Raw genomic sequence first — 25,434 nt, forward strand, 5'->3', positions numbered from 1 at the left:
GCGTCAGCTCTTCCCTAGCCATTGGATCTTTGGCCTTGGATCTTTGGCATTGGTGCTGAGCTGATGCGACGCCGCTGCCCCTCCTCTTCACCTCGCGGTTACCCAACCAGCTTTTCCCCGATACAAGTCACAATCCAAGCTCCACCCACCGCAGCCTGGAGAAGCACCAGAACGGAGGCCTCACGGCCAGACACAACCCTGCGGCAAGCGCAAGCGCAGAGACGAGGGCCGTCCATCCACTACTCCCTCGCCGTCGACGCAGTCAGCCTTGTGAAACGCCACGAATCCGGAGGGGGATCTAGAAGCGCAGACGCCTCCTCTTTTGGCTTTGCGAACGTGGGCTAAGCCGCGAGCCTAAATCGCCAGCGGTCTCGATTCGCCAATGGCGTCGCGCCGCCCCCCCGCCGGCGATGCTGCTGCAGTCTATCGAAAGTAGGGCAGTGCTGGGGCTGCGGAGGACATGGGTTGGGCCTTCGATTGGCATCAGCCCTACGCCTTGGCTCCGTCGTGGCGGCTGGTCGATGGCCCCTAGCTCTTCAGCTGCTCAGCCCTTCCGGTGGTGTTTCCATGTGACTGCCCGCCTGTTTTCGTGCAACCTTTAAAGACGGGCTGTGTCGCCCACGTCAGTCCTGTAGCTCAGCTGTTATCCGACTCTTATTCACCACCTGTTGCCATTCGCCCTCTGTCTTCTCCTCCTGAGATCCTCCGTCACAGCTGCCGACGATCCGCGACGCCCACCAACTTACCCTCACATCATCACGTCACATTTCACAATGGCCGCCGCCTTCCAGCTCCCCCCCGCGCCGCGCGAGATGGCCGTCTTCGACAACCTCATAGCGCGCCAGACCGAGACGCTGATCCTGCGCGAAAAGGTCATGTCCCTGACGGGCGACAGCTTCGAGATCAAGCTGGCTAGCGGCCAGCCCATCCTCAAGGTCCAGGGCAAGGTCATGTCCATCTCGGGCCGCAAGTCCATCTTCGACATGGCCGGCACCCACCTGTTTGACATTGTCAAGGAGCACCTGCACATCCACACCACCTTTGCCATCGAGACGCCCACGGGCCAGAAGATTATGGAGGTCAAGAGTGGCTTCAAGCGTGAGTTACCCCAGTTTGCGCCTCCGTGTTTGGAGCGGAAACAGAAGAACCCAATTGCTGACGCGACATCCTAGTGCTTGGGTCCAAGGCCACCGCCACCTTCACCTCGTCCAAGGGAACAGCCGAGACTCTCACCATGAAGGGCAACTGGGTCGACTACTCGGCCGAGATCCACGACCAGGCCAGCAACGCCCTGGTTGCGCGCATCGACCGCAAGGTCCTGAGCGGCCGCGACCTCCTGTTCGGCCAGCAGACGTACGCGCTGACGGTTGCGCCCAACATGGACATGGCCCTCATGGCCGCGCTGTGCATCTGCATGGACGAGAAGAACAACGAGAAGTAATCGATGTGTGTTGTATCATGGTTGACGATGGAAACGTGGACGAGGAGCGACAGATACCCACCCACTGAACGGCAGTGGAGCAGGCTGAGATTCCTGGTTACGCATCAGTGTTATGGTTTTTTTTGTTCTCCAACAGAGAGAGATAATGGAAGTTTGGTCCCCTGGTATGGGAGCTTGGGGTTTGTGACGGGACAGTATTGTTATGTTTGGACGGTACCTTGACGCTTTCCTAGACGCACGAGTCTTCACCTAACGTCGATAGTTTGTTGACAACCAAAGAAAAAAAACGACAGACGAGAGTTTTGGCACCCGTATTGATACACGCAGAATAGTTTGCAGAGCAGAAAATACAACCTACCGGTGATTGTCCAGCTCAATGGATCAAGCAAGCATGGGCCAACGTTGCCTCACCGCGCTGTGTCTCTGATGACATGGACAGATAACGTATCCTCTCAACCCGCCCAAAACACCCACCTCTCTCTCTCTCTCTACCAAGCCGCTTACTATGGCTCCCCTCGTGACTCCCCCTTGGCACGCTGCACGCCAAGCTCAACCCATTGCCTCTCCCAAAGTCCCCCGTCTGACGGCGCCTGGCTCGGCACCCAGCATCCGAGAGCAAAGCCTCGACTCCAGGAACAAGCTTCGCAGGACGAATGCTTGTTTCGCCCCCCATCGCTGAGCTTAATAAAAGGCTTATCGAGACCTCATCCTGCCCTGCCCTGCCCTGCCCCGTGTGTCGTGCGTTTTGCGTCGGTACTGCGTCCCGGGGGGAGAGCTCTTCGCCGTGGCAAGGGCTGCAAGGCATGGGCATCTGCCGGGCGTGCAAGTCGCGGGTACAGATGGACGTGGTTGTCGCGCATGCGGGCGGCTCTGACACAGCCTCACGGGGGGATCCACGCCGGACCTTGTGTGTGCGTATTTTATTTACCGCTCCGGTGCGTGGTTTTGCAAGGCAAGTCTTGACCAAGTACACGCATCTCACGAGAAAGGCTTCACACGTGTATGAGTGTCGGTCTGGTCAGAGCGCCAAGGTACCTACGGAGCACGTACTTACATGGCCCTACACAGGGCTCCAGCGGGCTGCAGCCAAGGACCAAAAGGCCACCAACGCAGCAGGGCATCGGGACCACAAAACGAGGCTGTGCAGAGGTATTCCCAAGGAACAATTGCGGCGCCCGCCAAGCTGCCAAGCTGCCAAGTTGCCAAGCCATGGAGCCTTCCTCTGTTGGAGGCTCGGCGCCCTCAGCGCGTAGCGGGTTGTGTGGTCCAGAACGCCAGCGGACAGGCGCCGGGTGAGACAGAGTGGAGCGGCGACGTCTTGGCTCCGTGCCGATAAGCGAAATTCGTAGGCTGAAGTCGCCGACGCCAAGGGAGGCGAACGGGGTTCTTGCGGCCAAGAAGTCATGGCGTGAGGGCCAGCCGTGGAGCTTCCTCCGGACAAAGGACAACGCGCAACGCACCGAACACCGAACCACATAGTTATTCATTCACCCACTGCCAAGATCAACACTTCTCCAGTGAGACACATCTGTCACCATGAGGGGCAGTGTTTGCCAAGATGACACTGCCAAGACGACATCGCCAAGACGCCGGCCTCGCCAGCACAAGCATGAGAGCACGAGGCACGATATATGAGCGAAAAAAAAGTTGTTCAATCCCTAACGGAAAGGTCCTGAACTGCTATGCACCCGGCCCTGCCCTTGCTCTACCAGCTCAAACTTGATTGGATATCAAACGTGTCGTGCGCGCGTGTGTGGTCGTTGCTCATCAGACAGACAGACAGCTTAGTCCTCGTAGACTTCCTCATACGTCTCCTCGTACTCCTCACGGGCCTCCTCAATATCGCTCTGGCTAGCGTCCGAGTCGGCAAGCGCCTCCTCGTACTCCTCGCGAGCTTCCTGGACGTCCTCGCGGTCACTTGATGACACGGAATCGCCATCCGCGTCCGTAGCGGGGAGGACAGCAGGTGGGCCGTCGTCCTCAGGGGGGGGAGCCGACTCGTAGGTGTTGTAGGTGTTGTATGTGTTGTATTCGGCTGCGGGGGGAGCTGCAGCAGGAGCAGCAGCTGCAGCTGCATGGTGCTCATCATCGCTGTCGTCCAGGGCGTTGGCGATTAGGGCGCCACCGATAGCACCGACGGCGAGACCACCAGCGGCACCGAGAAGCATGCCCGACTTGCCGCTCTTCTCCTTCTGCTCGCCGCGGTTGCCATCTTGACCGTAGCCTTGGCTCTGGTCATGTCCATAGCCCTGGTTGTAGCCTTGACCCTGGTTGTAGCCTTGGTTCTGGCCGTAGCCCTGGTCGTGTCCGTACCCACGGGTGTCCTGTCCACCACCATATTCACCACCGTGGCCGGGGGGAGGTGCACCGTATCCCGGCACGCCTCCGTAGCCAGGGGCAGGAGAGCCATATCCAGGAGCGGGAGAGCCATAGCCGCCAGGAGCGGGGGAGCCGTAGCCGGGAGCACCACCGTAGCCACGAGATCCGTCGGAGCCGTGCGACTCCATGGGAGGGCGAGAATCCGGAGGAGGGACCGCCGGGGCGTTATACTGGCGGGGAGCCTCCCACTGGGAGCGACCCGTAGCTACCTCAACATAGAACCAGCGCTGGTGTTGCTGGTCGAACTGGGCAGTCCAGCCCTCAGGCAGAGGAGGTTTGTCGGAAGGGGGTTGATAGCCGGGCTGGGGAGGAGCGGCATAGTACTGCGCAGGAGGAGGACCGCCCTGGCCGCCCTCGCCGTGGTAGCCATAACCGCGCTGACCTGAGAGACGAGATTGTTAGTTCATGTAAAGTTGGGGAACAAACACCACAAGAATCAAACAGAGCGTGGAAGCAGGACACAAGGCTTACCCTCAGGAGGCGCGGAGGATTCCTCCTTCTTATCGCCTCCAAGACCGAGGTTCTCAAACTCCTTGGAGATCTTCTTGAAGAAAGACATGGTGGTGGTGGGGTGGAGATTGGCCTCTGGTAGAGGACGGTTTCCGGGTTTCTGAGTTGTGGTTTGGGGAAAAGAAAGGTCGTGCAGGAGAGGATGAGAGGGAAGAAAGGAGGAGGAAGAGATGAGAGAGAAGCGCAAAGAAATAGGTCTCGCAGAGGGGCGGCCTCTTTAATGTTTGACGGGAGGACCGGGTGTAAGCTCGTGGGTGGCAGTTGGCATCAGTTGGCGAGTGGAGAGTGTGGACGCGGGCAGCTGGCGGCCAATAACGGCAAGTGAATATGAGTCTGCAGGCGTTCAGGTACCTGGGAATGCAGGCAATTGCCAGGTGCAAACGCAGGTGTGGCTGTGTGTGCACCTCATTTGCTTGGCTTTGTCACAGACTGACACAGATTCACACACGGGCATCGTGTCAGTGACGCCTTGGAGGTGATGCATCCCATGTGTCCCGCGGGCCATGTATGCCATTGAATGTGGCTACTCCGTGCCACACAGCCATTCACTGACAGCGTTGGTCCAAACGGGCAGCCTGGCGGGCCGTTCCGACGGGGCTGTGGACCCTTCTTTTAGTGAGCCCAAGCTTGCTTTCAGCGCGAGTTTACGAGGGGACAGTTGATAGGTCCTCTATTCCATGAGCTCTAGCTATCCCCCGAAGCTCTGAGGGACTGACTTCGGCAAGTCGGGAGATACTTGCCTACCGTGAGGCAAGCGCATATATGGAGAAGCACAGGGGGTGCTCGGTGCGAATGGCCTCACGGCCTCACCATCAGCCCCCCAATGCAACTTACGCGGCGGTTAGGGACGCACACAAGCAAGCACGGCGCAGAATCAGCCTCCTGTGTAGGAGGTATCGTGTGTGAAGTATCGAGTACAGTGCACATGCTCCCTCCTCCAATACGTGGCATGTTGATTTCCTCGGGAACAAAAGCGCGGGCTGCCGCCGAGGCGCAGCGTAAACAAATGCGCGCAATCTCCGTGCCACAGCCGGGACTTTCAGGGGTCGGGCAGCTGTGGTTGTTTCGACGGAAGTTCGTCCACAGCCCGTCATGATGGAGGGGCCCGCGACGCTGCTGAGGGAGGGACTGAGGGACTGCTGCGAGGAGGGGAGGGGGAGCTTGCAGCGCCAAGACGCCCGGAGGCCGCCCCCCGCAATGTCGCCTGTAGCACGTCGCCTGTAGCCTGTACGTAGGGCCCTTGGCGTCGCTGGGAGCCACTGACTCACTGTCCAACAGGGCAGTCCAGCCTCCTCGCAGGGCAGGGGCTCCACAGCACCACAGGCCCCACTGGCTCGTAATTGTAGGTGGTGGGCGCCCGTTCTGTTGGCTGTCGGAGGCTAGGACGGAAGGACCCCGCCAGTAGCGCCCGCTCATGAAGCTGCCCGGGTCGCATGGGACACGCCCGCGAGGTCCCCGCTTCCTCACGACGTGCCGCGTACGTACTACCTGCTTCGTACACAACCGGCCAACCCGTCACGACAAGCTCCCACGGTGCCCTGACTGCACCCGCCTCGACCTCAACTCCACACCAATCTCTCTCTCCCCGGTAACAGGGCTGCTCGAGAGTTCCCTTCAACAATCATGTCCTACTATCCCGGCCAAGGCCACCACGGGCAGGGCCACCACGGAGGCGGCGGAGGATACGAAGGCGGCGGCGGTGGTGGTTATGGAGGCGGCGGCGGTGGTTATGGAGGAGGCGGCGGCTATGGAGGAGGTGGTGATCACCAAGGAGGTGGCTACGGAGGTCACCAAGGAGGTGGTTACGGAGGAGGTGGTGGTGGTTACGGAGGAGGAGGTGGTGGCTACGGCGGCGGCGGCGGCTACGCTCCTCCTCCCGGCCCTCCTCCCTCCGGGTATGGTCCTCCTCCTGGGCCTCCTCCTCAGAACTGGGGGGGCGGCGGCGGCGGCGGATATAACCAGTACCAGGCTCCCTCCCACGGCCCTCCTCAGCATCTCGACGCCTACGGCCATCCTCTCCAGCACTCGAACTATGCGTCCCACGCCCGCTCCGGTCCTCCCCCGCCGTCAGTTCCCCAGCAGTTCGGCCACGGCGCCCCCGAAGGCTATACTTTCCAGTACTCCAACTGTACCGGCCGTCGCAAGGCTCTGCTCATCGGCATCAACTACTTTGGCCAGGATGGCGAGCTGCGCGGCTGCATCAACGATGTCCACAATGTCTCTGCCTTCCTCATCGAGCGGTACGGCTACAAGCGCGAGGACATGGTCATCTTGACCGACGACCAGTCCAACCCCGTCATGCAGCCTACAAGGGACAACATCATCCGCGCCATGGGCTGGCTCGTTAAGAACGCCCAGCCCAACGATGCCCTCTTCCTCCACTACTCCGGTGAGTCCGAGTAGAGCCCCCCATTTTCGCAGCCCATCTAACCTTGCTTGTCATACAGGACACGGCGGACAGACCGAAGACGAGGACGGCGACGAAGACGATGGCTACGACGAAGTTATCTACCCGGTCGACTTTAAGAACAAAGGCCACATCGTTGACGACGAGATTCACTTCTACGTGGTCAAGCCTCTCCAGCAGGGTGTCCGTTTGACGGCCATCTTCGACTCGTGCCACTCGGCCACGGTCATGGACCTTCCTTACGTCTACTCCACCAAGGGTGTCCTGAAGGAACCCAACCTGGCCAAGGAAGCTGGCCAGGGCCTGCTGAGTGCCTTCACCTCCTACGCCTCTGGTGATGTGGGAGGCGCGGCAAGCTCCATCTTTAACCTCGCAAAGTCGGCCTTTACTGGCGATGCTGCCTACGAGAAGACAAAGGACACGCGAACCTCCCCTGCTGATGTCATCATGTGGTCCGGCAGCAAGGATGACCAGACATCGTGAGTCAGCCCTAGGACATCCGTTATCTATGTAGCTCTTGCTAACCTACTATCTCCCAGCGCCGATGCCACGATTAACGCCCAGGCTACCGGTGCCATGTCTTGGGCCTTCATCTCGGCCATCAAGGCAAACCCCCAGCAGAGCTATGTTGAGCTTCTGAACAGCGTCCGTGAGATTTTGGAGACCAAGTACACCCAGAAGCCTCAGCTGTCGTGCAGTCACCCCCTTGGTTAGTGACGCCTTCTAGAGACTTTGTACTCCTATCATTTGCTAACCTTTGACATTTAGATGTCGATCTCATGTTTGTCATGTAGTGAGGAAACTCGAGGACCAGTTATGCTATGGCTGGAGTTTGATGCCAGCTATTGACGGGCCATTAGTGATGAGCTTGGATCGAGCCTAGTAATAACTTGATGACCCGAAGTGAAATATCTCAAGCCAGTAATTCGGCAGTATGATGATGACGACCTGCTATTTGTATAAGGACGAGGCTCAAAATATTAAGGCCAGGTGCGTATGGGCAAGGACCTCTGAGCAAGCAACCCGGCCCAACGTGCAAATCCAGATGAGGACTTCTATCTTTCATGGGTACGTACATACGCCGGGCATACAGCACTCAGAAAGATCTTAGCCCCATCTTGACAGAAGATTGGTGTCCCAGAGTGGCCTGTGTTCATTCTACATTTGGTGTTTTGTTGAGAAGAGTAATAGGCTGAAGTCTTACCGTTCTATCACAGAACTGAAGCCGTCCGCTGTATCCGGCGAGGAGAGCTCGATCTTTCTGTCCCGCTGCGATGAAACCATTGACTTTCTTGTCACTGGACTTCATGCAAGGGACGCCGCCCGTTTGTAGATTGCCCGTGGTGCAAATACAGAGTACCCTTTGTCGATGGCTTCCTCTTAAGGGAGCTGATCATTATGGTTCTCCGTAGCTCCTTTTCCAAGTCCCTTATTTTAACTCAGACATCCTCCAAACAATGCGTCTAGTTTATGAAACCAGCAAAGAAAAACCCAGCTATGTAGAATATGAGTAAAGGCGTGTGTATTTAGGAAATATTGACGATAAAAGCGATCCAACCACCACCGCTCTAAAGGCTTTCGTTCCTCCAACGTATTGCACTCCAATGTCATTCCCTTATTTTATCTTGGAAATGCATCGTGTGAGAACTTATTTACGTTCTTGTCCTTCATATTGCTTGGCTCTTGGATCCTCTTGTCCTGTACCAAAGTCAACGTCATCGGTACCCAGAACCCAGAGTCAATCCGCCCGAGTATATCTCGGGCCGACCCATGTATCACTAACGTATGCAAAGAACTACCGTCCTTTCAAAGATCACGAGGGTACTTCCGTGGCCGAGGGTCAAGGAGGAGTGATTTTAACTTTGCCAACATCATTGAAGCCTCCGGTGATGTTCTTAGCCAACCATCTTGGGATACCCACTTGTTTTGCTCGGATTCGCGCCAGATTAGGCATTTCTCTGACCCCAAAGACACCTTTTCAGAATTCATCTATATACGGGTGCTGGGAACCGGGTGAATCATTTATCTGGCTGTGTAAGATCATCAAGAGCATGGTGCTCGAAGTGTCTGAGTGGCGAGCGCTACTGTCAGCTCGTGTCTTGCAGCCTATCAAGCGACTCGCCACATACGCCAGCAGTGGAAAGCCCTATACAGTTTCACCCTCACTGAAAATGAGGCCGTTGTGATCTGGTTCCTTGGTGATGGCGCGGGTAACACCAAGTATGGACTGAGTGGCAGAACATTCCCTGGACACAGCCAGGGATGAGATCTTCACTGTGGGCCTTGAGCTGGAACAATAAACACCTGTGGATCCAAACCTAATATAAAACTCTAATTGTCAATATTTGATAGAAAACGAAGGCCTCTGCAGACAGAGATGTCTATCAGCACAGTCTATCCCGACGGGATCTTTCCTCCAGGCCCTCTGACAAAGTATCCGGACAAGCTAGCAGCTTAGACTTCCAGCTGGACTTGTAAACGTTCAATCTACGTATTATTTGAGGGCGGTACAAACCCATTAATTGCGCAAAGAAATGGCGTAAAATGAATACAAGTAGAGTTGATTCAGTGGCATTAAGCATCGGGTTTCATGTTAGTAGTTGGCACGACTAAGTAAGTTCGTCATGTGGATCCTCGCATTACTGTATAATATGTACTATAAATCCGCTTGGTCATCAAAACGGTTCGATAGCTCAGTGGTACGAGCGAGGGATTGCAGATCCCTAGGTCGCGTGTTCGATCCACGCTCGGACCTGAATATTTCCTTTTTGCCCTCGCTTTTGAAAGTGAGCAGCTTTTGTCACTTTATCCTCGGGTGGTCCTTTCAACAAGTCTCTATGTGCAGTTTATTCGCGGCGCTTTCGGATAACATAAGATGGGCATCAAGTGTATTCAGTTATACAGTCTCTAGCATTGCCGGGACTCTTTTTTTCCCCCCAGGTGTGCAATCAAAGACCAAGATCCTTGATGATAATATCTGCGGCCTTCTCACCAATCAGCATAGCCGTGTTATTCGTGTTTCCTCCGACATTTCCAGGTGCAATGCTCAAGTCGGCCAGCTTCAGACCCGTGGTGCCCCAGACATTCAGGCGTTCGTCTACGGCACCATTCTTTTCACGAGGAGCCATCTTACACGTGGCGATTGAGTGCCAGGTAGTTTCCACATGCTCGCGGATCCACTGCTCGATAGCCTTGTCGTCTTCGGCTGAGTACTGCACATCCTTGACGTTGCTAAGAGGCCCCTCAAGGTCAACAGATGCGGCCTTTGAGCCAGCGGGCCATGTTGGATGGCCGATAGCAAGCTCACCACGATACATTGCGGTACGCCGCATGATTTCGCGGGACTTCTTGTACGCCCAAACTTGCTTCTTGAGGTCGATATCATTTTCATCGCTGAGGAATCCCACGTCGAAGTCTATCGGATCGTTGACTCCAGAACCTGTGATGTGTATATGACCACGCGAGTAGGGGTAGGCGGTGTAGTTGCCAACAGTGACATACTGACCCTCCGGGACCGCTGACGGGTCTCCCAAGAAACTGTGCGTTGTCAGCTGTCATTCGTAGCTTTGTACGTCGCGTCACTCACCATGACACAAGTCCCATTAGCATGATGGGTCGGTCAGGGGTGTTCTTGAAGTCCCTGTCCCACGACCTCTGGAATTCAGGTCCAAGAGCAGCGACGTCAGCATCTGAGGGCCGGAGCTTGGACGAAACGTCAATGGAGTTCCAGCCTAAGACTGGATCCTTGGAGTCAATCAACTCTTGGCGTTTATCCGGGTTCCTGAGGACCCTATCAATTGTCTCATGGGGCTGAAGGTTGGTCTGGTATGGGTAGAGAACGAGGTGATGGTCTTCATAGCTGTGTCCGACTCCAGGGAGGTCGACCTGGACGGGGACATCTGCCTTTTCGAGGATCTTGGGATCGCCGAGACCTGACCTTTCCAGGACAAGCGGCGTGCCCAAAGCACCACAAGAGACTACCACAAGCTTGCGAGCCTTAACAGTCAGCTTTGGGTGTTGAGTGATACCTGTCTCGACTTGGAAGGCGGGGTTGGGGGTGTACTCGACGCCAACAGCCCGCTTCTCGCCATCAAGGAGCACGCGGACGACCTTTGACTCGACGAGGACATGGAGGTTGGGGTACTTGTCTCCATTTAGCTTGGCGTGAAGATATGCCGTCGCAGCGTCTTGTCGCTTGCCCTCGGGTGAAACAGAGCGGTACCAACGCTGGAAACCGTTGTTGGCGTCCAGCGCCTGCAGATCATCGAGTTCAGGCCAGCCAACCTGGGACGCGGCTTGGATAAAGTCGCTTTCCGAGTTGGTGGAGCGAAATGTACCGCTGCTGATGTGGACAGGTCCGTCAGAGCCGTGGACTTCGGGGTTGGTTTGTCCATGGAATGTCTCGATCTTCGAGTCGATTAGTTCAAATGCGCGTTCCATGAAAATGACAAAGCACTGTACCTTTTTCAAGAAAGGGACAAGATCGTCGGAGGACCACCCGGGCGTGTTCCAAGAGTCAAAGTCCGAACGTTGGCCACGCGTATACATCATGAAATTAATCGACGAGCCGCCGCCAAGAGTTCCACCGCAGGCGACAATGGCCTCGCGGCCCGCAAGTTGCTCTGCTTTGTTACCCTTGTAGAATATGGTCGTCTTGCTAGTGGGCAACAGGTGGTCCAAGAAGAAGACAGGATTCTCAATGTTCTGGACGCCACGGTTGTCCGGGCCTCCTTCGATGACTAGGATCGACAGCCCAGGGTCGGCTTCTGCTAGACGCCCAGCGACGACACATGCCGCCGCACCACCTGTTGAGCGTGGTATTGTTTAGCGTCGTTATTCACTCCGATTTAGAAAAAGATTGGCAGCCTACCTCCGGCAATGATAATGTCAACCTCATCGATGTTCTCGGCGAGCTTAGTGTACACGCCCATGGTTTTGATATTTGCCGGTCTCAGAAATTAGGTTTGTCGGTGGGTGTTCTACGACTTGTGTCTGGTGCGTAGTCTTAGTTGCTGTCCTCCCAGGCTCTTATACCCATTCTCCACCCCAGCTTCCCCTCTCCAGCCGATTGTTTCAAGGGGTGAGCGAATCACTTCCGATGCTGTACATACGGTGTGCATATTCTTCTCCGCTTTCAAGCGGAGAAGGACACCTGCGTTTCCCTTGTTGGAGAAGGTGTGACGGTCGGCGTTGCGCGGCGATATCCCTCCGAACACCAGGCGGGTTTGAGCAACATCGATTGGGCTTGAACGAAAGCTTGTGCTATGACCAGGTAGTAGTTCGGAGCTTGATGCCATTTCCAACGATAATGCAGCTGTCCATCGGTCCGGGATCTTCGTACCAAATTGGAAGTGAGTGGCGCTGAGTAGCCGCTCCGCTAGCGTAATAGTAGTAACCGAGTTGCTGATCCCCGCATTCTAGATCTGTTGGTTGAAGCCTCACCTATGCCACCTGAGAGGCTAATGATCCATCTCCGGGGTTCAAGCCTGCATTTGTATCAGGTTAGACCGAGACCGAACGAGTCAGGTAGCGTCCTGTCAAGACAGAGGTCTATGGGAAGGGAATGTATTCCAAGGTTGATAATATATAAGGTGGAGAGCCTCTGCTTAAAGAATTAACCTAGCTTATTTTTATATGTACTTTCTAGCTATTTTAATCTTTTGGATTTTAAGCCTCCCAGTACGATAGACCGGGTACAATAGCTAGTAGACTTAAATCTCTCTCCATTATACCTCGAGGCCCAGTTGGGCCTCAACATATCGCCCACCGCCTGTCAGTGACTAAACTAGTGCGACGTAGCCTAGTAGCTCAGTCATACATAGTGAATATCATAGACGAACTTCCTAAGACGCTTAGCTCCCCCGGAGCTGTGGGGCGGCGTGTCACTATGAACTGCCGAGCAAGTAGCAGCGTTCTGCTCAGATTTACCGAAAACGAAAATGAATGCTAAAGTGGACACCGACAGTCGTCGTCGTATTTGGTTGCCGTGCTTCTCTTCTATGTTTTCTGCCAAGCTTTACCTCCATTTCCAAACGTCCAGTCGGGTATCTAGATGGTGATCCCCGAAGGTAAACCGGCTCCACCTCCACGTCTATTTGAGACTTATTGTGTGCAATGTCAAAATACGAAGAACATACACGCGCTTGCCTCGGAGTATTTTCAGCAAGTGGAATGCAAGCTCCTGGAGAAGGAAACGAACCAGAGTTTAACGTCATCAACCCCTGGAGGCAGCAAGGCACGGGCAAATCCCTACTGGCGGCTTCGCTGGCCATGACTCGTGCGACGTCGCAGTTCGTGGCTTGAGGAAAAAATGTAGGGGCTGGCCAACAACCAGCACAACCCAGCCTTCGGACGGCTGATCTGTGAGTGCGCACGTGGTAGGGAACGGCGACGAAAGACGAAGCCCTTGAATCCTTGATATTGTATTTCAACCCCTGCCAAACAGAAAGCTTATCTTCCCCCCAGAAGCCGGTAATCCGGGGTGAGGGTGACATGGCAAGATTTAGTGCCTCTAGTTAGCGTCAGGGGCTGCCGGGAAAGACGCAATATTCAAGGTCTGGTCGAATCCACCACACACTCGGCAGTGAACGGAAGATTCCGTTATATGCTTTCGTCTTAGTTCGAGATCTACATCATTCGCGTTACAGAATGTCACCCGCTCGCTCTTATGAACTTTTAGCCCCGGATGATACCGGCAACGCACACCGTCAGAAATATAGGGATCGCCATACTCTCTATCCTCCTTTTTCAGGGCGCAATCTGTGTTCCCCGGGCAGCGACCTTGCTCTTCCCAAGAACAAACGCCGCCCTTCCCTCGAGATCTGCTCAATGATTATACATAATCAGTTTGACCTCCCCCCTTTGGCCCCTGTACCATCGCTTTCATCTCGTTGATGTGGCTTCCCTAGTTCCAAGTCTGACTTGGGCGGTGCATCTTGTTGCCACTGACTCGAGAAGAGTTCGACCAAGATGGAGTCCAAGCAGACTGATATTCGGGCGGTGGTGTTCATCACATTTGCAGCAGCGACAATCGTCATGATACTTCGCCTTCTGAGTCGGAGGCTCAAGAGGATTCCCCTGTCTTGGGATGACTACTTTGCACTATGCTGTTATGTGGGTTGCCGTTGCGCTCCTCTTTGGTCAGCGACGTCTTTGCTAACCCATTAGGCCATGGCGATTGCTTGGATAATCATCATTCCGTATTGTAGGTTTTCGTTCTCACACCGACCGATCAGGACACTAACGCAGGTGGCAAGGGCTTCGCAAAGGCCTCGGGCTTCACATCCAGGATATCAAAAGCCCGCCAATCGAAGATATACTCTTCCAAAGCAAGCTCCTACTCTTCGTGGCCGAGCTGGTGTACGCGTTCGCCCTCTTTTTCGCCAAACTCTCTATTTTGAGCTTATACTGGCGCATGTTCCATGTCACCAACATTAGACTCCCAATCCAGATTCTATTTGGATGCTCTATAGTCTGGATCATCTTCCGAGTAGGTATCTGGCATGGCTTCAATGGAAGGACAAGATGAAACTGACTGCTGATAGATATTTATGGGTATATTCCACTGTGTTCCCGTTCAAGCTTTCTGGGATTCCTCTGCCGGCGGAAAATGTGAAATCGAAGATAAGAAGTTCTTCTTTGGAACCACCTTGGTCCACGCTTTGATCGATATCGCCATCTTGATCGTGCCGATCGTGCAAATTGGAAAGTTGCAGCTGCCTTCCCTGCAAAAGTATGGCATCATGATCATGTTTATGTTTGGTTTCTTGTAAGTGACACCAAGAGGAGCAGACGATATGTGTCGCTTTATTTACTGATGGAACAAAGCATCTGTGCGGCCGCCATAGTGGTTATTGTCGCCGCCACGCAATTTGACGCCACATCGGTAGATCTAACCTGGAACATATGCCCTATTGTCGTTTGGGCAACAGTGGAGGTGAACCTCGTCACCGTATCAGGTACGTCTGGCCCTCAAACATCCGTGTGATTGCTATTAACCACCATTGCTGTGCAGCTTGCCTCCCTACCGTCCGACCCGCCTGTATCTATCTCTTCACTTGCGCCAACCCGGCGTCGAGGACTAGCGCAAGCTCAAACAACTACGGGCAAAACTACAGTCGCAGTCAGGCCAAGCAGTCGATCCGCCTCTCAACAGTCAACAAGTCGGGCGCCAACGACGAATCCAGCTCAACACACCAGCTCGCCGATTCCGAGGACGGCGGCCGTGGCTCGGTATCCGACTTTGAGAGCCACGCACTCGACCGGTACCGCGGGAATACCTCGACTGTCACTGGAACACGTGGTGCTGGCGCCGCGGAGTTTGGCTCAACCTTCGGTGGAATTATGGTCAAGAATGAGACGGTGGTGCGGGTTTCGAAGCCCCGTTAATGAAACAACATTTATAACAAGCAACGGCATCAATGGATAAACGATAATCTATTCGTCTCAGCGACTGAATAAACAACGAGTCATTCAGCACTACATCGCAAGAAGTTCAGCAAGACCGAGTGAATGGCACGTCTCAAGATGTTTGTGGAGTCTCGATAGCCGTGATGCGCTCGCACATTCTTCAGTCTCTCCGCGTCGGCACTGTTTTTCCTGGAGCTGCTTCTGCAGCTTCTCAAGTTATTCCAGGAGGTTGATAGATTTGTGCGTAAGGTCGGGTTCCACTTTTCTACCAGCTCTTGAGCTCGACTGGACGCTATGGATGGAAGGAAAAACAGATCGCCGACCCATGCTTGACAATGGATCTTACCTTGCTTGAGATATGTTATCGTCTCCATGGCCAGGTAAAAGTGGTTAATTGTCGGGGGCCTCTCAGAAACGGTGGTCGGAGCGATGTGGATATATTCAGAGATGAATAGGGAGAAAGGTCCCTCTGCTTGGACGATGTTTCCTCAGTCATCTTTGCATCTGATCTAACATGTACATCAAATGCGGCGTCTATCGTTCAGATCGTGGTTGAGACCTTTCTAGCTTACACAAATGCACTAGCCAATTATCTCATAGCCGTTTCAGTCCTGGGCTTGTTTTGTAAATTGCTGAGATAGTCGCCCTTCCCACCTTTATCTCCCATACTCTGTCCATGCCTTCGACAAGGGCTGCCAGGGTGTATTCGTCAATGACGAATCGCCCCCACTTAACTGCATCGAATTCTCTTTCCCCAGTTTAAGAGAGACTCCAGACATCCTAGAATACAATTGGCTTTCGATCCCTAGCGTCTGGATACTCCGACTTACTCCTATGCACTCAGACGGTACCATAGGTACTCATAAAAGTCTTAGTATTAATTGACTGGAATATTATATATCCGTTAAGGCTGAGAAAAAGTGGGTCAGATCTTCCGGCAGCCAGGGCCGTTTGAGTCCCCATAAGCCGGGAACCTCGCCGAAAAGCCGGGCTGCATTCGACCTTTACCACTCACTACCCCGCCTCCATTATCTTGTGCATTCGCTCGATCCTTTGGAGAGAATGACGCAGATCTCCATCCTCTACCTGAAGCAGCGTGACCAGAGGGGTAAATGTCTTCGTCTGGAGCTCAGAGACTTCCTGCATCGTCCCCGTTTGCACGATGGCGATAAAAAGAGATTCGAGAAGCTGGGATATCAAGGGCCAGCTATCCTGTACGTGCGTGTGCGTGCTGACGCAGGCTGACGCTTATCGACATTGACTAGGATCATTGAGGACCACAACGAATCTCATAGCATTAGCCGCTCCATCAAAAGCTTACTCCATCGTGGTGACGAGGCTGTCTTCCTCGATCGCATGGTCAATCTCCTTGTGGCAACGGATAATTGTCAAATTCCAGAGCGCACGACAAATTATTCAGAAGATATGTGGTCCATCATCAAGTATCGTGGCCGTCATGACTCTCTCGATCACAACGAATATTTGCTCAGCCAGGACCGGATTTCCAATTTCAGTAAACTTCGAAGGCGTAAGAGAAGCCCAAATTACTGGACAGCCTCGAACCTCGATTTGATTCAACTGACTTAGTACGAAGGACACGATCACCTTTTTCAATCAAACACTAGGGTTGCGACCTGGATCTGTGCCGATACATCCATCCTTCGACCTGACCCGAGGGTAAATCTGAGTGGCCTCATAGTTTTGATGTTTGGAAAGGGCCCTAGAAAGGGGGACTCGGAGGCTTTTGCGTCCATTCTGCAAAAGATACTCAGCCCTGATGGCATCGCCGATGCTATCCAGAACAACCCACTCCTCATACACCTATACTTGTATTTCTGCTTCAATGACTTCAATCGTGTCCTGAAGCTCTATGAACATTTATACAACGTCGCTGTACGTAACTCCTCCTATGAAACTTGGGCGAAGATGACATATTGACACTCAAAGCTTTCGACAAATGGCCGGACAACTTGGGGGATCTCTGATAAATCATTTCTTTTGAATAACGCGCTCATACAGATTTCTTTCAGTCTGCCCGATATCCTACAGCACAAAGCTGTCCTGAAGAGGCTCTCTGAGTACAACGACCAACGTCCGATAAGAAGTCGAAGTCTCAACGCAGGTACTGGTCTTGTGGATGCTAAGAGGCAGGCCGCGTATACCCTCTTGTCAATGAGAGATGAAGTGGAAGACTTCGAAAAACAGGTTGACATGTTCCTCGAAAGGTTCACGGCCTCGCTTGATTTAGTAGGCACTTCAACATCTGAAAATCCGCTGTGAACTTAACCTGTCTTAGGAATTCAGTGTGGCCAACGAAAGGATGAGCTGGGTCATGTTGTGGTTTACTTTCGTTGCCATCCTATTCACCCCGATGGCATTTGTAGCTGTATGCTCATTCCCCTTGATTGACCGAATCAAAGGTTGCCTCTGCTAATTCTGCTAGTCGATCTTTGGTATGACCTCCCTTGAAGCGGACCCGAAGTGGTTTGCGGCCGCAGTGATCCCGGTCTTCCTGGTTTCGTGCCTGCTTTGCTGGTACATTTTCGATAAGAGCCAAAGGCTCGATGATGAACTTCTCCCAACTGAAATTAAAAACCTGCTGCATGCCATGCCGTACTCGCAGATTGACACAATCAAGCGAACAAAGAAATACAGTGGCCATGGGAGACCAAGCCGCCGACAAGCTCGCCGCCGCACTCGTCGTCACCGCCCGACAACAGAATCCGGGATATCAGGGGGTTCTGAAGGTAGTTCTGACGACTCGAGCTCGCCACCGCCCATGTACGAGACTGTGCCACCACCGCCCCCGGTCGTCTTAGGAGTAGGCGAACACCCAGGTCCACGGCCCTCAGTAACAGCTTCTGGGAGGCATTGGAGAGCACAAAGGCCAAGCTTCGAACCCAGGCGCAGAAGAAGAAGAACCGAGAGCAGCACTACGTACAATGCCTTGAGGATGCCGGACTTTCGACCACCTCCGCCTCATAGACCGTCTTCCCCCGCTGGATACCACAATTCATACGATGAGCCAGGGGGTCCGTCTTATGAGTACGTGGGCCCTCGGCCCCAGGAGCGCCGCAGCTCTTACCACCAACCAGGTGTGTCAGAAGACAGAGACGAGGAGGTAAGCCACTCAAGGAGATCAAGGAGTGGACCAAGAATAGTGAGGAGTAGATCAAGGACATCAGGGAGATCAAGAAGTAGAGCGAGAAGATCAGGGAGTGGATCGAGTACATCTGAGGAGGTATATGTTTTGTAACCCCCGTCGGTGTCGGGTATCAATGGGTGACTGGATGAGAAATATGCAAGCTTTCATCACCCGAGAGTATGGAGACCGAGATTGTGCACTGCTGCATATTGGATTCAGCGATGGTGGTAATGATCTGAGCCATGAGAAATCTCGTGATTTCTTCCTATCTAATGATGGTATTGGTCTCATGTGAAGACTGTGACAGTAATGGAGACAGGCTCCATGGCCTGCGAAACTCTTGACCGACAACCTCCAGATAGATCTTTGAGTATACGGAGTTGACTGAGCTGGAAGAGTGGAAAGTTAATCCTCTGCGTAGGCTCTGGGCTTTATGCGCCTCTGACGTCCGTATGATGAGGTCATATGTAACCGAACATGTGACACTATCGCACAGCGACAGATGCCAGTGTGTAAACTTGGACTACGGCCGAGGTAGTTTAGGTGCTTGGGAAAATATACCTATGCAAATAGAGAATCAAATGCGAATACCTCTCAAAGTATTTAAGGGATTTAAGGGATATGTCCAAGTATCGTTGCTGTCGAAGACTGGTGGGTGATGATGACGAAGAGGGAAGCTGGTGGCAAAGAACACTGTCTGGAATGCACATACATGATACTGGTGCTTTGGTACTCTCTAGTGGGTCCTGAGCTTCTCGCTAAAGAAAACACAGTCGCCGAGACCACCGAGTTGTATCACATTCGTCTGTCACATTGCATTCGGGCGTCGGGAATGTCATCATCGAGAAGGGGGAAAAGGAGCTACCGCTCATGCTGGGGACATGTCGGAACACGCTGAATAATGATGAGTAAATTGTAGTAAATAGCCTCGCCAAGCATTCGCAAAGGGAGGCTTGCTGATTGATCGCAGCGTCAACCCAGACGTCCATGGGTCAGATCCTATCACGGCGAATGGCAGAGCAACGACCATTCCTTGGCGACTTAAGGTTGCGATTAGAATTGCAGCTGCTCCAGGGTGCTACGAGTGCTATACCAAGTGCATCTAGTGCGACGCGACGGCTGGATTGCTAGTGGGTTGCCAGTGGTTGTCAGTGGTTGTCAGTGGGTGCCAGTGGGTTCCCAAGCGAAGAGGGGTACCTAGTCTAGCTGAGGCTGGGGCTAGTCGAGCTGGGATAAAGCGATTTATGCCCTGCGGCGCGTATCTGCACTTTGTCTTTGTACATATAACGCCCAACCGCTCGTCATCATCCACCAAAACTCAGCCATCTCACACATTGATTCCACAGAGCCATTTGGAGGCTGCCCCATCTTGATCTACATGAGCAGCATGGACTTTTCCGACTACGAGGAGGTAGATGGCAGCTCCTCTGACTCTGATGATGGACGCGACTCACGCGACCAGGCCCCTAACGAGGACCTGTCTGAGACGATGAGGGAAAACTTCTCCTTTCCGCAGTCAATCCAGCTGCCGCTCCAGGCTCATCTCCGGGGTGGCCACCCGCCGTGGCAGGGCCATGGTGGTAAGCTCATTGGAGTAGTCGACATGGGAAGGTGAGGACATGATCGCGACAGACATGATCGCGACAGACGTCATCGCGATAGACTTGCGCAACGCAGCTGACCATCATTCCCAGCAACGGCATTCGCCTCTCCATATCCGACCTGTCTGCTCCGATGGCCCGGATTCTGCCGACTGTGCTGGTGTACCGGTCTGGTATTTCGCTGTACGACTCCCAATTCGATCCCGACACGGGAGAGCAGATTCCAATTCCAGATGATGTCATCGAGTCAGTCTGTTCTGTGCTCAGCCGCTTTGTCGTCGTATGTGCCGACTTCGGCGCTACCAGAGAACATATCCATGTCATTGCCACTGAAGCCACTCGCGCTGCTCTCAACTCGGCACAGTTTCTCAAGACGGTCAAGGACAAAACCGGCCTCACTGTCGAGCTGTTGCCAAAAGAGGAGGAAGGCCAGGTTGGTGCACTGGGCATCGCCAGCGGCTTCTCCAGTATGGAAGGTCTCGTTATGGACCTGGGTGGAGGCAGCACCCAAATTACCTGGATGCTCAGTCAGGGCGCCGATATCAGGATCAGCCCAAAGGGCAGCTTCAGCTTCCCGTATGGTGCTGCAGCTTTGACCAAGAAGCTAGCTGACCTGCGTCAAGGCAAAAGCAAGCAGGAGGGAGAAGCTGCAGTGAGCGCTTTCCGTCTCGAAATGATCCAGAACTTCAGAGATGCGTACCATGGCCTACAGGTTCCCGAAGAACTAATCGAGGTCGCCGAAAGAGAAGGCGGGTTCCGCATCTACCTCTCTGGAGGTGGATTTCGAGGCTGGGGTTACTTGCTGCTGTATCTGAACCAGTCGCGAGGGAAGCATTATCCCATCTCCGTCATCAATGGGTACACGGCTGGAAGGGAGCAGTTTCAAGACACTGAAGCTCTCAAGGCTGTCGCCCGCGCCGCCAAAAACGTCTTCCGAGTCTCCGACCGTCGACGTGCTCAGGTTCCCGCGGTGGCATTCCTTGTCAATGTTCTTGCAGAAGCCATTCCTCACGGAATTAAAGAGGCGCACTTCTGTCAGGGTGGTGTGCGCGAGGGGTTTCTCTTCAGACAACTCTCGCCATCGGTTCGAATGCAGGCTCCGTTGGAGGTGGCCACGAGCTACTTTGCACCAGGCTCGCGCCATGCGATCCAGACGTTGCTCAAGCATGCGATCCCGAAACCGGCCAGAAACGAAACAAAGAAGTTTCCGGAGGAATTTGGAGAACACGTCGTCGATAGCTTTTCGAATTCCATGTACTCGCACATGTTCATGTCCAAGGAAACTGCTTCCGCGACGGCGCTCTACTCAACCAGTGTGGGAATCATGTCCACCGTCCACGGAGTCTCTCATCAAGACCGAGCCAGGCTCGCGTTGATGCTTGAGTCAAGATACGGCGGCGAGTTGCCGCCTCGAGAAGTCGAGTTCCGAGATTCACTGCGGGACCTCATCAGCCCTGAGGAGGTTTGGTGGGCATCGTATCTTGGCAGGGTCGGATGTCTGATCACTACACTGTACCCAGCTGGAAAGATTGACAGATCCAAGCCCCGCGTGGTGTTCTCGGCCCAATGGTCATGGACCTTGGGCAAAAATAAAGACAAGGAAGGCTTGATCCTTACTCTCTCGGTGCAGAAGGTCAAGAATGACCCCGCGAGGACCAAAGAGACTCTAGAAGAATTTGGCAAGGCGGTGGAGAAGGTTGGGAAGAAGAAGGCTTGGGTTGGAGATGTTGATCCATGGGGAATGAAGGTCAAGGTCAGAATTGTTGAGGAAGGAATCTTGAGTGGGCCAGATGAACCGTAGGATGCGAATTGATATTTCAAGATGGAATAAGCAGCAGTGTTAAATTGCCAATCCTTCCAGTTTTCTTGTCTTTCACCTTGATGCACAATAATCAGTGGACGTAAAATTTGACAAGTTCTGTATCGATTCATTGACTATGTTTCTGATATTCCTAATCAGGTTGCTGACCGCCATCAAAGAACCCTAAACTAAAGTAATCAAATGCTCGTTATCATATTCCAAGGCAGTTGTCCCATTGAATATTGCCAATAGACGGAAGCTTCAACACCCTTATCGGCTCCACCCTACTCTATCATCCAACGCATGCCTTCGATGAGATGCTCCAGCCACTGCTTAGATGCAGGCAGGTCGGGACAAGTTGTCCAGAAGCCATGTGGGAGGCCTTGATAAATCCGGACCTTTGTTGATAGTCCAACTTCCTGAAGGAGTTGGTCCAGCAGTATGGCTTCATCGCGTCGAGGATCCCAGCCGCAGATTGCAAAGTATGCCTTCTGGGCGATATTTGCGTGTGAGTCGAAGAGAAGGGGAGAAAGGCGTTTGTCGGTAGGAGGCGCGCCATATTTCCCTATGAGTAGATATCAGTGTTTGTAGATCTTAACCAAACGAATTATCGCACCTGCGAAGTAGTCGATGGACTTTCTAGTGAGGCCCGGCGCGTCATTGATTTCATCCACGCTCAGGATTCGATCCAGGTATTTCTCCGGTCTTGCGTTAGGGTGACAAAAGCTTCCAGCCAAGAAGACGATGCCGGTGATTTTGGGGGAAAGGCCTTCGTCTCGGGCAAGATGGCTAAGCCCAGCAGTGAAGTTTGCGCCGGCTGAAGTACCTCCGAGAATGAAACCCTTGGAGAGATTTGTCTTTAATTTTCTCTGGCCTTCCGATGATGCATTCTAGATAGTTAGAGTTAGGCAAGTGAGGGATATGCGCAAATTGACTGTGAGGTTACGAACCCATCGGAGAATGTCAAAGCAGTCTTCAAAGCCAACAGGAAACTTGTTCTCTGGTGCCAGTCGGTATTCCACACTGACGACAGCAACTCCAGTCTCATGAGCAATAGCTCGACATGTTGAATCATCTGTCTCTAAGCCACCAGTCACAAAGCCGCCTCCATGCATGTACACGAAGAGTGGCAGGGTCTCATTACCGCTCGAGGCCCGACGGTAGCTTCGGAGAGTGATGGACGCGTTGTCCCGCACAGGCACGTCGAACTCTTCAATATCCAGTCCCGCTTGGGGCACAATGGGATCGTGAGCTCTCGTCATTCCATGTCTACTAGTTCCCGGCGGCAAATTGTTTGGGAACTAAAGTTTCACTGTCAACTACTTCAGCTCGATCTGGACGAGGCTTCTGCGGACTTACATCCACCCACTGGGGGTCCGGAACTGCGTAGTGTCGATATTCCGCCATGATGTTTGATTGAATTAATGATGGGTGTAGGAAAGTTAATGGCGACAATCATGGCCATATTTTATCGTTTGGAGATTCAATCGGCAGTGGATCGGAGGTTGGAACCCCACCAACTCGTCTGTCAAATGCTGACTGCCAAGAAACGCCGTGACAAATCCGACACCTTGTAATGAAGAAAACCGCTCATTTCCGACTTCCCAACCTGGTTCATTAGCGGGTGATCCATTGCACAGCACACCCTGACGATCTATTCTGGGATTAGCGCCATCAATAGATGATCTTATCAGATGGATCTTCCAGGTAGCTGGTGTGGAGGTTCGTCCAACAACGGAATAGATGCGGTATTTGGCAGTGGTCTGTGATCCTTCCCATGCAGCTACACGAGGCTATACGACAGATGCGTATAACCCTCATGACGTTCAAATTCAACGAAAGCACTTTTGATCCTGGCGTTTGCACGCTGGGTATTTCCATTCGCGCACATATGCGTTGCCATTCGTTCACAGGTACACATGATTATTAGAAGATAAAACAATTAGTCTCATTAAAATGTCCGTTTCTAAACTGCTATATTAGGTTTGTTATTGTCAATTATGCCGGGAATTGTGGGATACACTTGTCTTTGCAAAAGGTCCACACGCCTGCGTGCGACTGTAATACTCTCCAAAAATTGCTATTGATAGATGGGTGTCCTCACTGGCGTTCTTGAACCCTAGCATGACCTATGTCTCATGACCAAGATACCCTTAAATACGTGTAGGTTGAAACGACGAGTATATTTATGACAGGCGTCGATTGAATTGAAGGAGAAATGAACAAAACTGCCAGTTATAAAAAGAAACACCTCCCTGAGCCGCGGTCTCCAGATCAACCTCTGACACTCCCGCTTAGGCCTTCATGAACTTGGCGTTCTCTAGACCTGTCGTTTGCCGACTCCAAATTGTTCTACCCATGGCTACCAATCTCCCTCCAAATTCGTCCAGAACCTCTTGAGCCTCTTTGCCGCCAGCCTGGAACGCCCTGTTGCGCTCTTCTTCTGTGCCTAGAGTGGCAATCTTCCAACCTTCTTTCCACTCGGCAATGGCCCTCAGGGCTAACTCCCCACCTGAATGAACATTCCTAGCCACAACGTAGAATGATGATCTCATCGCGTGACACTTGGGGTGCTTAAAGAGCTTCACCGTGGAGAACTTGCTGAGGGTGTGGATGAGCTTTACACTGCCCCATGCCTCTAGCTTGTGTAGGAGAATAACCATGGTACCGCCAGAGTTCAGATGCTCAAGACTCAGCGCGAGTTGAGAATTTGCCAGGCGGCGAGCTTCGTAAAGCTCTCTCCACTCAGAACGTTGGTGGGTTCGGAGGACTTGACCATCGCATAATGCTAGATCAAACTTCTCCTCTGGCGAGAATTTCTTCTCCAGAATAAACGTCTCTCTTTCCGGATGAGAGATTGGTATATCGTCTTTGGTAAGACCCATGTCTCCCGCAAGCATCGTAACATCAAGAAATTCAACCGCAAGGTTGTCTCGCTTCAGCAAGACTTCGTGCCCGCCTTGCTCCACTGGCAAACTCATTGCCCTAACCTGGGCGTCGGGGTATTTCTTCAACACGGATGCCGTGAATCCACCCGGGGCCATGCACATGTCCAGGATGGCTCGTTGATTTGTGGTGTGGGAGAGGTTGAAGGCTTTGGTAGCACGGTGTAGCTCTTTTCCAATGCCTTGCATCATGTTGTAGAAATACTCAGCATTCTTGTTTGAAGCCGTATCTGCCGACCGTCGTTGCTTCCGGAAATGTTCATCTCCTTTCTCGCTTTCCCATCCCTAGAACATCGTAGCCCTATTAGTACAAAAAGCTCGAGTGACATCCAGGTGTGACGCAACTGACCTTCTTCCGAAGTTCTTGAAGGCGACGAAACTCCTCTGACCTTTCAGACACATAGTTTTTGATTGTATTGTTGGCACCGATTTCCTTGTAGGAGTATGTCCCTGCATCATGTTTGTCATCTCCCTGCTGTTGTCCTGTTTCATCGATCGAGTTGATGTCGAAGCTGGGCGGAGAGCGGGCGGAGGATGGGTTGATATTGGAAGACATGACGATAAGGATAGGCGAGGTTTTGTCTAACTTTGAAAAGAAAAAGACTCTTGGTTGGCAGATGTCAAAGGGTCGAGCTGCGTGTCAAGACAGGTCTGTTCTTGAAGGTTAGTAGAGCAGACACTGCGGGCAGAGCTTCTTGCTTAAGTAGCTACATTTTCAATTCTAAGGCAACCATTCTAGTTTGCCTGTTCAAAATGACACAAGGTTTTCAATTGTTAACACTAGCAGGCCTCCTGC

At 53.0% G+C, this 25,434-nt stretch overlaps 10 protein-coding genes and 1 non-coding gene across 11 annotated transcripts; 7 read left to right on the forward strand and 4 right to left on the reverse strand.

The window, feature by feature from the left end:
* Positions 1-773: 773 nt before the first annotated feature.
* On the forward strand, positions 774-1,441 carry BGZ61DRAFT_475830 (tubby C-terminal-like domain-containing protein; the record flags this gene model as incomplete). Its single annotated transcript, XM_046248733.1, has 2 exons — positions 774-1,098; positions 1,173-1,441. 2 exons carry the CDS (start codon positions 774-776, stop codon positions 1,439-1,441), a joined length of 594 nt encoding a protein of 197 aa, XP_046106739.1.
* Positions 1,442-1,817: 376 nt separating this feature from the next.
* On the forward strand, positions 1,818-2,959 carry BGZ61DRAFT_196381 (uncharacterized protein). The gene has a single exon (XM_046237862.1). It carries the CDS (start codon positions 2,095-2,097, stop codon positions 2,692-2,694), a length of 600 nt encoding a protein of 199 aa, XP_046106740.1. The 5' UTR covers positions 1,818-2,094; the 3' UTR covers positions 2,695-2,959.
* A 266-nt stretch (positions 2,960-3,225) lies between these two features.
* Positions 3,226-4,379, reverse strand: BGZ61DRAFT_475831 (uncharacterized protein; the record flags this gene model as incomplete). Its single annotated transcript, XM_046248734.1, has 2 exons — positions 3,226-4,202; positions 4,292-4,379. The coding sequence occupies 2 exons, from the start codon at positions 4,377-4,379 to the stop codon at positions 3,226-3,228; spliced, it is 1,065 nt and encodes a 354-aa protein (XP_046106741.1).
* Positions 4,380-5,953: 1,574 nt separating this feature from the next.
* On the forward strand, positions 5,954-7,531 carry BGZ61DRAFT_475832 (caspase domain-containing protein; the record flags this gene model as incomplete). Its single annotated transcript, XM_046248735.1, has 4 exons — positions 5,954-6,719; positions 6,778-7,216; positions 7,277-7,446; positions 7,506-7,531. The coding sequence occupies 4 exons, from the start codon at positions 5,954-5,956 to the stop codon at positions 7,529-7,531; spliced, it is 1,401 nt and encodes a 466-aa protein (XP_046106742.1).
* A 1,888-nt stretch (positions 7,532-9,419) lies between these two features.
* On the forward strand, positions 9,420-9,492 carry BGZ61DRAFT_t88. Its single transcript has one exon. It is a non-coding gene; the product is annotated as a tRNA-Cys (tRNA).
* Positions 9,428-11,668, reverse strand: BGZ61DRAFT_572115 (GMC oxidoreductase-domain-containing protein; the record flags this gene model as incomplete). Its single annotated transcript, XM_046256087.1, has 4 exons — positions 9,428-10,274; positions 10,324-11,144; positions 11,199-11,542; positions 11,608-11,668. The coding sequence occupies 4 exons, from the start codon at positions 11,666-11,668 to the stop codon at positions 9,686-9,688; spliced, it is 1,815 nt and encodes a 604-aa protein (XP_046106743.1). The 3' UTR covers positions 9,428-9,685.
* Positions 11,669-13,229: 1,561 nt separating this feature from the next.
* On the forward strand, positions 13,230-15,125 carry BGZ61DRAFT_492351 (uncharacterized protein; the record flags this gene model as incomplete). The annotated part of the gene is made up of 7 exons (XM_046250543.1): positions 13,230-13,232; positions 13,695-13,850; positions 13,905-13,941; positions 13,994-14,226; positions 14,282-14,505; positions 14,565-14,695; positions 14,752-15,125. The coding sequence occupies 7 exons, from the start codon at positions 13,230-13,232 to the stop codon at positions 15,123-15,125; spliced, it is 1,158 nt and encodes a 385-aa protein (XP_046106744.1).
* A 1,046-nt stretch (positions 15,126-16,171) lies between these two features.
* BGZ61DRAFT_447616 (uncharacterized protein) lies at positions 16,172-18,511 on the forward strand. Its single transcript, XM_046245374.1, has 6 exons — positions 16,172-16,360; positions 16,412-16,674; positions 16,741-17,039; positions 17,094-17,393; positions 17,443-17,532; positions 17,590-18,511. The coding sequence occupies exons 1-6, from the start codon at positions 16,209-16,211 to the stop codon at positions 18,400-18,402; spliced, it is 1,917 nt and encodes a 638-aa protein (XP_046106745.1). The 5' UTR covers positions 16,172-16,208; the 3' UTR covers positions 18,403-18,511.
* Positions 18,512-19,678: 1,167 nt separating this feature from the next.
* BGZ61DRAFT_530399 (Ppx/GppA phosphatase family-domain-containing protein) lies at positions 19,679-21,693 on the forward strand (the record flags this gene model as incomplete). The annotated part of the gene is made up of 2 exons (XM_046253558.1): positions 19,679-19,902; positions 19,986-21,693. 2 exons carry the CDS (start codon positions 19,679-19,681, stop codon positions 21,691-21,693), a joined length of 1,932 nt encoding a protein of 643 aa, XP_046106746.1.
* A 114-nt stretch (positions 21,694-21,807) lies between these two features.
* On the reverse strand, positions 21,808-23,210 carry BGZ61DRAFT_416357 (Alpha/Beta hydrolase protein). Its single transcript, XM_046243386.1, has 4 exons — positions 23,053-23,210; positions 22,644-22,994; positions 22,310-22,583; positions 21,808-22,258 (listed from the first exon to the last, which is right to left on the reverse strand). Exons 1-4 carry the CDS (start codon positions 23,098-23,100, stop codon positions 21,978-21,980), a joined length of 954 nt encoding a protein of 317 aa, XP_046106747.1. The 5' UTR covers positions 23,101-23,210; the 3' UTR covers positions 21,808-21,977.
* A 777-nt stretch (positions 23,211-23,987) lies between these two features.
* Positions 23,988-25,194, reverse strand: BGZ61DRAFT_475839 (uncharacterized protein; the record flags this gene model as incomplete). The annotated part of the gene is made up of 2 exons (XM_046248736.1): positions 23,988-24,923; positions 24,988-25,194. 2 exons carry the CDS (start codon positions 25,192-25,194, stop codon positions 23,988-23,990), a joined length of 1,143 nt encoding a protein of 380 aa, XP_046106748.1.
* Between the last annotated feature and the right edge of the window lie 240 nt (positions 25,195-25,434).

This window comes from Ilyonectria robusta (genome assembly GCF_021365365.1).
Source record: "Ilyonectria robusta strain PMI_751 chromosome Unknown BGZ61scaffold_6, whole genome shotgun sequence".
Classification (NCBI taxonomy): domain Eukaryota; kingdom Fungi; phylum Ascomycota; class Sordariomycetes; order Hypocreales; family Nectriaceae; genus Ilyonectria; species Ilyonectria robusta.

What these genes read in the sequence shown, in the direction of transcription:
- BGZ61DRAFT_416357 (XM_046243386.1), bottom strand. Translation starts at nt 23,100, where the DNA reads ATGGCGGAATATCGACACTACGCAGTTCCGGACCCCCAGTGGGTGGAT. An exon ending in CGGACCCCCAGTGGGTGGAT is followed by an intron (nt 22,995 to 23,052) that starts GTAAGTCCGCAG and finishes GTGAAACTTTAG; the next exon opens with TTCCCAAACAATTTGCCGCC. An exon ending in GTCCATCGACTACTTCGCAG is followed by an intron (nt 22,259 to 22,309) that starts GTGCGATAATTC and finishes ATCTACTCATAG; the next exon opens with GGAAATATGGCGCGCCTCCT.
- BGZ61DRAFT_447616 (XM_046245374.1), top strand. Translation starts at nt 16,209, where the DNA reads ATGACGCAGATCTCCATCCTCTACCTGAAGCAGCGTGACCAGAGGGGT. An exon ending in TATCAAGGGCCAGCTATCCT is followed by an intron (nt 16,361 to 16,411) that starts GTACGTGCGTGT and finishes GACATTGACTAG; the next exon opens with GATCATTGAGGACCACAACG. An exon ending in CCCCGATGGCATTTGTAGCT is followed by an intron (nt 17,533 to 17,589) that starts GTATGCTCATTC and finishes TAATTCTGCTAG; the next exon opens with TCGATCTTTGGTATGACCTC.
- BGZ61DRAFT_196381 (XM_046237862.1), top strand. Translation starts at nt 2,095, where the DNA reads ATGCTTGTTTCGCCCCCCATCGCTGAGCTTAATAAAAGGCTTATCGAG.